The 8,638-nt window shown below is 42.2% G+C and overlaps 1 protein-coding gene and 1 non-coding gene across 6 annotated transcripts in view; both read right to left on the bottom strand.

Annotated features, from left to right (window-relative positions):
* The window catches only part of Prpsap2 (phosphoribosyl pyrophosphate synthetase associated protein 2), a 45,513-nt gene that overhangs the window by 20,176 nt on the left and 16,699 nt on the right, over positions 1–8,638 (bottom strand). For all 5 annotated transcript variants that reach the window (XM_017795919.2, XM_008825616.3, XM_017795928.2 and 2 more), the window contains one exon: positions 6,723–6,838. In XM_017795919.2, coding sequence (XP_017651408.1) covers positions 6,723–6,838 — 116 coding nt within the window. The remainder of the gene's footprint in view (positions 1–6,722; positions 6,839–8,638) is intronic.
* LOC115068545 lies at positions 4,668–4,799 on the bottom strand. The gene has a single exon (XR_003847896.1). It is a non-coding gene; the product is annotated as a small nucleolar RNA SNORA13 (small nucleolar RNA).

Below are 8,638 nucleotides of genomic sequence, written 5' to 3'. Positions count from 1 at the left end.
AACCTAAGTGTCCCTCAACTGATGAGTGGATAATGAAAATGTCGTTCATTTATACAATGGAGTTTTTTACTCAGCAGTAAAGAAAGATGAAATCATGAAGTTTGCAGGTAAATGGATGGATCTAGAAACTTATACTAAGTGAAGTAACACAGACTCAGAAAAACAAAAAAGACTTATGTTCTCCTTCATTTGTGGATCCTAGCACCAAATCTTTTTATATTCCATGTTCTTTTAATAAGATGATGCTGTACAGCAGTCTCTTCTGTGTGAATTAACTACCACTATCACAACATCACCTATGCCTGCTTGCTAAACATTGTCACAACTGGGCTTGTTGACAGTTGTGCTCCTTCATTAAAGAAGGGGAAAGCAGGATCAGTGGACCCTCACTGGAGTATCCAGCCACTCTTACCAACCAACTGTATGTAATTTGGCCCTAATCGCACATGGTCTCCTGGATTTGGGGATGACTATATAATGTGAGGAAGGCTAGGAAGAGAAGGCTTGATCCATGCTAGGTAAAGGCTTTCCAGTGTGCATACCCCCAGGTCACTCATACACCTCAGCAATCCTCAGTCATCTCTGTAAGTAAGCTCAGTAAATTCACTGGTTCCCCAGGAAAATTTTAATCAAACGTTGGTTTGACACTAGAACCTTAAAAGGGTATAAGCATTGCTTAGTATACCCAGGAAAAGAATTCTCACAACAGATGGAAAATTTGTTAGTTATTATGTCTCATAATTATTAAAAAAGAAAATGAGAATGTAAAAGATGTTAAAAGGATATGGGAATGGAGATATTTTCCAAAATAGAAAAAATGAGAAAGCCTAATTAAGTGATGAAGGTCTGTTTAGGTTTGTTATGATATATAAATGATGCGACAAAAATAATATACACATAATCTTAAAATTTCTATGGTCATAGTTTGTTGGGAGCTATTAATCCATTAAGCTGTGGCAGGGTTGCTTGTTTACTTAGAGTTTGTGTTTTGCACACCAGTACCTAATCTGCCGAGTCAGGAGGAATGTGTTTATATGGTGGAATTCACAAGTATTTGACCGTTCCTTGACCCTCAGATACAGGTGGGAAAAACAGCTGTTGAAGCTAATTGAGCTAAGCAAACTGTGGCTATCTCTGATGTTCTTCTGTATAAAAAGGAGGAGCTAAAATAAACCGGGGCTGCAGTCTCTACTGACGGTCCTCCCAAGCATCTTTTCTCTGTCTCTTGTTCTTTCTTTCAATCCTCACTCTCCCTTTCAGGTACTGTCCATTTTGGCCGGCTGGCACTGGCAAGTGGCACCGAGAACAGGGACCTGAAAAGTAGGGGAAAAAGTGAAGGATGCCGCTGCAGAAATTGAGTGCACTCAGTACAATTGGGGAGCAGTATTTATCTTGGGAGAAGATGGGGCAAGGAAATAGTCGCTTGTTCTTTGTATATATGTTAAAGAATATGCTACAGGCCTGAGGAGCAAAGGAACTTTTATTCATCCAACTCATGCTTTAAACTGAAGATTATTAATAATACTCCAAGTTTTTTGGATCCTTTAACTGGACAATGGAATGGCCCCGACCCTGTTGATATGGGGAAGAGGGCATGTTTGTGTTTTTCCGCAGGATGTGGATGGAGGCAGGTGGCTGCTGGAAAGGCTGGTGAGGTTCGCCGGATGAGCGCCAAAGAAAAAGTGGAAAAGAATGATGAGGCGACAAACGTGGCTGATGATGATGTTCCCGTGAGTGATCTTGGCTGAGTTATACCGGACTTATGTTCCTGATCCACAATATTGCACCCCGTGATATGGGAGGAAAAAGAGATAGTAGTAGCTGTGAATGACTCTCGGTTAATTGCTCAGCCTGCTTCGAAACACCTGATGATGCAAGTGGCGACGAATTTTTATTATTTGGAATCGGGAAGCGGGTTGCCTATTCTGTTAAAAATGATAATAAGTCTGTGTGTGTACAAGTAGATGACTGTGTGCTTGTGGGACAAGGTGGATACTGTACCAATGTCAAAGTGTTATTGCCAAGAGATAATAGAGAAAAAAATTTCTCCACAAGCATTTCCACCCTGTAAGCAGAGGTAGATATTCTAAAAAGATTGAAAGCCACCTTACAATTGTGGTCCTCTATCACTTCCATTGTGAGTGGTTTAGCAGGACTTAGCATGCTTTTCCTCCTATGTCTTTGATTTCATCTGGTGGCAGTAAAGTTATTTATGAAATCCTGTGGCAAGACAAGGCCGCTGTGCATGATATGAGATTGCACTCCCTCCCCTAACAGAGGCCGGTAGTCAAAGACAGGTAAGATCTTCTGGGAGAAAGTCAACCTAAGACAGGGCATAGCTGATGGAAGCTGCGTGCTGATGACGGGTAAGGCTTTGCTCTAGCAGAAGACAACCTAAGACAGGCATGGTCCTTCTGTCCTAGATATAACATAATCTGGGGTTATAAAAAATAAAAAAGGGGGAGATGTTGGGAGCTATTAATCCATTATGTACATTGAGCTGTGGCAGGCTTGCTTTTTTAGAGTTTGTGTTTTGCACACCAGTACCTAATCTGCTGAGTCAGTAGGCATGTGTTTATATGGTGGAGTTCACAAGTATTTGACCGCTCCTTGACCCTCAGATACAGGTGGGAAAAACAGCTGTTGAAGCTAATTGAGCTAAGCAAACTGTGGCTGTCTCTGATGTTCTTCTGTATAAAAAGGAGGAGCTAAAATAAACCGGGGCTGCAGTCTCTACTGATGGTCCTCCCAAGCATCTTTTCTCTGTCTCTTATTCTTTCTTTCAATCCTCACTCCCCCTTTCAGGTACTGTCCATCTTGGCTGGCTGGCATCGGCAATAGTTTAGTCAACTAGTTTAAGGAACAAAATATATGTCTAGTCAAGGTTTATCTGACAACATTTGGTTTTTTTCCCAAGCTTTATCTACATAGCATATGGTAATTAAAAGTACCAGACTTGGTAGAACTAACCTTATTGGATGTTTAACAGCCATACTTTGAGGCCTATACTAATCTGGTCAGAGGGACTTAAAGGATGTTTTTTGTTCCTTGCCCTCCAAGGTTGACTAAGTTCCAGGGGACTACGGAGCATCTCTCAAAATGTCCTGTAGCTGTAGTGAGTCACCTGTCCTTTTGTTCAGGGAAGCCATGGAGACACCCCCAGATGGACCTGAACTAGTGTCCAGCCTACAAAGAGGAGGGTCAACTCAGAGGAGCATTTCTTCCATGCTTCCAAGTGAAGCCAGCCACAGTCGAGCAGGACCTTTGACTTATCTTCACATAGACGGAACTGGTAAAAGGAGCCAGGGGCTCCTCCCAAGCCCATATGACCCCTAAGGAACAGATCCTCCAATAACCTGAAGAGTAAAAATAAATTGTTTATTTGGGCCAACTGTATGGTCTTAAACACCCAAAAGGAAAGAATAACCAAAGATTAAAGTGATCGGTATATTTCTTTAAGAGTTCAAGGGATTATACTTCCCAGACATTAGGCTTAAGTCCATATAAAATGTTATTTAGACAATTATTCTCACTGATGATTTTGTTTCTAATCAGAAAGTGCTGCTCAGATGTAAGACTTCAAATCTTGGTCTGTAATACTGTAGTGCCCACCTGTAGCTAAGGAGAGATAACCCACTATTGTTCTAAAATGATGGCTAAACTTGTTGTCTCCCCCTATCTAGAAGTCTTTGAGAGGGAACTGACACTGTTTCTAGCCACTCCAACAGCTATCAAAGTGCCTACAAACAAATCCCGAGTCCATCACTCTCGAGTCCAACCTTGACAGACAAAAGAAAAATGAAGAGGAACCCAATAGAGGGATGCTTTTGGAAGTTCTCATCAAGAAATCCCAATGGACTCATATGAACATTTGAAATTTTCCCTGTTCTGACTTTTCTCTGGTTCCCTGTCTAGAACTTGTAATGAACTACCCTTGCCTTTACTTCTTCACAACTCCTATTCACCAGTCAAGGACTTTCTCCCTACAGATAAGAGTTATACAATTTGGGAGTCTTTTAAGATAAACCCACTGAAGAGGTATCCCAAATGCCTCACCCTGCATCCCTGTTCAGCATGGAAGAAGCCAGAGCGGTCTGTGTCCCAATTTCCTATCGGCAATTTGGGTAACCTCTTCAGGGGATGGTGTGATAATAACAGGAGGTAGGAATTGGCTAGGCAGAGTAATAAGACCCCAAAGACAAGTAGCCAGTTTCTTGGCTAAAAGTCAAAATGTCCTTAGGCCTTGTAGCAACAAACTCTGTTCCAAAGGCCAAAAATGGCAAAAGTATTTGGGAGTTCTTATTTAATCTCTAAAAGATTTTAGGGTTACCTCTTCAGTGGGAGGAATATTAGAGTAGCAAAAAGCCCCGGGAGGGAGGGAGAAGACATGAAGTTGTCAGAAAAAAGTGATGGGTAGATATGGGAGGTGTTTGTAGGGGAGGGAGTGGGCATGGATTTGATCAAAACATCTTATATGCATGTATGAAATTCTCAGTTTTTTTAAAGGTTAAAAAAAAAAAAAAAAGACAACCCCACCCCCCAAAAAAGATGAACAAATTTTGGAAATTTCTGTGTAAGATTATGGAATACAATCTGCCTCTGTGTGAGTCAGTAAGGAAGGGTCAGGTTAAGGAAAACAGACACTATTTCTTTTTTTTTTTTACAGCTGCTGTTCCTTATGCAGGTCCTACCCTAAGATATAAAATTTAAGGGCAGGAAAAGCCTGCAAAGCATTAATTTATGCCTTTTTTGACACCACATTCACTAGTTTCCAAAAGTAAATGGGCAACACAAAGGCAATTTATGTTTGTTTCTTATATGCAGACTCTAGATTTAAATTTCTGTGGATGTATACATGTATGTAGGAAGTAGGAGGGGGCTATGAGAAGGGAGCAAGAGGTCTAAAGGGAGGGGTGGGGGAACAAGAGAGGGTCAGGTAGAGGCAGAACTTGGGAAGGGGAAAAATGGGTAGGGCACCATGGAAGGCAGTGTAGAGCATGGATTAAAAACAAAATATAGCCAGGTGTGGTGGCACACGCCTTTAATCCCCGTCTCAAAAACCAAAAAAAAAAACCAAAAACCCAAAATACAACATATATATATGAAAATGTCAGTGAAACCCAGTTTTCTGTCGCTAACCAAATTATTAAAAGAAAAAAACCAAAGAGGGCTAGGGAGATAGTTCCATTGGTAAAGTGCTTGTTGTACAAGCACAAGGACCCGAGTTCGATCTTAAGAACTCGCATCAAGGGCTAAGCATAGAGACACATGCTTGCAATCTCAGTGCTGGGGAGGCAGGACAGGAGGATCCCGGGGGCTCACTGGCCAGTCATCCTCACCTAGTTGGTGAGCCCCAGGTCCCAATGAGAGACCCTCTCTCAAAAAAAGTTAACAGTTGTCCTGAGGAATAGAGCCCGAGGTTGATCTCTGGCCTCCATCCATCCATCCAACACATGGTGGTGGTGGTGGGGGGGACGGGACAAGGAGGCGGGGCAAGGAGTGGAAGGGGAGAGGTAAATCTCTGTTCTCTGACCCAGGAGGATATGAGACAGGAGTGAGTTCTCATTAGACCCCAGAGGCCACCACATAATGATCTCACAGCTGACTTTTTTAAGGCAGGGTCTCCCTATAGCCCCAGCTGGCTTGGAATTCACTATGTAGATCAGGCTGGACTTGAACTCAGAGACATCTGCCTGTTTCTGCCTCCCAAGTGCTGTGATTAAAGGCATGTGCCACTACACCCGGCTGACCCCTAAATTTTGTGTGTGTGTCTTTTTTGAGATAGGGTCTCCCTGTAGTCCCAGCTGACCCGAACTCACAACGATCCGCCTGCCTCTGCCTCACTATGTAGATCAGGCTGGCCTTGAACTCAGAGATCTGCCTGCTTCTGCCTCCCAAGTGCTGTGATTAAAGGCGTGCGCCACCATGCCCGGCAATCCCTAAATTTTTAACTTCTAAAAATAGAAATAAGGCTGAGCCTGGTGGCACAGGCCTTTAATCCCAGCACTTGGGAGGCAGAGGCTGGCAGATGCTGTGAGTTAAAGGCCAGCCTCATCTACATAGAGTTCCTGGCCAGGTGGGGCTACAGGGAGACCCTGTCTCAAAACAAAACAAAACAAAACCTCAAAAAACTTAGGGGTCAGGGTGTAGCACAGCAGTAGAGGCCTGCCTAGTACAGTGAAGCCCTGGGTTCCACTGCAGTACCACACACACAAAAACAAAACACACCACAAGTTTCAAGACAGTAGTTCTGGGTCAAGGAAGCAGGTGGCAGGAGGTGAGGATCAGGGCCAGAAGAGTCACAGAAGCAGGTACAAGCTATTATGATCATTACTGTCGTCTTGCTAAGTGATAGGATCATGGGTGCTGGTGACCAGAGACACATGGACAGAAGTCAGATGGAGGAATGGATGTACTCTGTAAGGCCAGGACATGCATGGAACAATGCTGAAAGTGAGTTATATGCTATGATCAATGAATAGTCCAATTCTAGTTCCTTGAAGTCCAAACGGAAAAACAATTTTAAGAGCCGAGAAAAGAAAGAAATTACAGATAATGGAACTTAAAATACAGACTTGCACTTATGAAGTGTACTAGTTCCTTAGGCAGAATGCATTAAGTTTTGGTCCTTTAGAGAGAGCTGAAAAAAAAAAAAAAAACCCAAACCCCAGAACTATACCATCCCAGAAAATATATTAAGATAAAAAGTTAGACCAGCTTACCTCTTCTTGAATGTACTGTAACAGGAAGGGAGATGCCCTTAAGTTATCCACGGGAATATTGAAGAAGCCCTGGATTTCCTTCTGGTGTAAATCCATAGTGATGAGATGAGTCAGACCTTCAAATACAAAGCAAGTGCAGCACATCATCAGCACTGCTGGAAACATGCTGTACACCGGGAGACACTGCATTTGACACCATTATGAAAGCACACTGTCCTGCTATCAATACTTGGTGCCTTCACTGTTTAGTACCACGAGATGCATGTTTTTCACTTCAATCTCAAGTATACAAGCAGCAGACTGAAGGAATGGCTTACAGTCCATTAAAAGTGCTTGATGCTCTCACAGAGATCCCAGTTCAATTTCTAGCACCCAGGTCATGAGGCTTACAACCTCTTATAACTCCAGCTCCAAGGCCAAGCCTTTTTCTGGCCTCTCACACATATACACATAAATAAAAACAAATCTTTACAGAGTACAGAAATAGCAGAGATGACTATAACACAGAAATGTCTCTAAAACCTGTTAGAGAAACTGGATCTTCTGGAGTCTTAAATAGGGACAGCAAAGGCTGCTCTGAACATACTATGACCCACTGCACAGTGGAGTGAGAAAATCGGAACCTTTGTCCTCACTGTGTCCTTAAGACAATCAAAATGACTACCAGAAAAACATGTGGGAACATGTAAGTACTGTAAGAAGCAGTACTTGCCCCAAGGAGCAAGCGAGCATGAATGTAGGGAGAGGGATCCAACCATGAGCAAGTCTGGAAGAGAAAGAAGAATCTTCCAGAAGACTCAGTAATAGGCTGAGGAAGACTCCCCTTACCAATAGCTAGTTTCAAGGGGTATGATGGATAACATTGTCAACTTGACATGATTTAGAATCACCAAAGAGACAAGCATGTGAGGGATCATCTAGCTTAGGTTAGCCTCTAAGGAACTATCCTAAGTTGATGTAGGAAGACCCACCCTAAATATGGACACACTATTCCCTGGGCTGGTGTCTGGGAATGTATAAAAAGGAGAAAGTCAGCTGAGACCAGCATTCATGGATCTTCTCTATCTGACTGCAAAAGCAGTATGAATACTTGCTTTGAGCTCCTGGGGCCTTTACAACTTCCCTGCTATGATAGACAGTACCTCAAACTCTGAATCATAATAAACTATCTTTCCCTTAGGTTGCTTTTGTCAGGTATTTTGTCACAGCAGTGATATGTGACTAATACAGGCTGCATTTGGCTGAGGTTGTTAGAGTTTATGTTTTTTAAAGTGTTTTGTTTTTTCTTCTTTATAATGCTACACTGAAAAATGTATTCTACAATAAGTATCTCTAAGAAGCAGGGATTTCGAGAAGTTTTCACTTCATCTGCACAAAGCTCTGTGATCTATACCATTTGTAACCACAGACACACATGAACAAGTATAGACAGAAATGGGACACACACAATGGCAACTAGGAAGAGTATTACAAACAGGTGTACAATACTTAGGTTTAGAATGAACAACCTACAGAATGGAAAAAATCTTTGCCAGCTATACTTCAGATGAGGAGAGAGGGGGAACCTAGAATATAACCACAACATTTAAACAAAAAACCCCAAACTGACAAGTGAGCCAATGAACTAAAGAGACAGTTCTCCAAAGAAGATGCACAATGACTGGTAAATATTTTTCAAAGCATTCAACATTCTTAGCCATCAGAGAAATGTAAATTAAAACTACCTTGAGATTCCACCTTGCCCCAGTCAGAATGGCTATCACCCAGAAAATAACAAATGCTGGTGAAGATGTAGGGAAAGAGAAACCCTTACCCACTGCTAGTGGGAATACAAACTGGTGTAGTCACTATGGAATCAGTGAGGAGGTTCTTCAAAAAAGTAAAAACAGAACTATCATACAAGTCAGCAATACTAC

The sequence above is a fragment of the Nannospalax galili genome, unplaced genomic scaffold (genome assembly GCF_000622305.1).
Source record: "Nannospalax galili isolate Female #2095 unplaced genomic scaffold, S.galili_v1.0 scaffold530, whole genome shotgun sequence".
Lineage (NCBI taxonomy): Eukaryota > Metazoa > Chordata > Mammalia > Rodentia > Spalacidae > Nannospalax > Nannospalax galili.
This window is presented reverse-complemented; position numbering and strand designations above follow the sequence as displayed.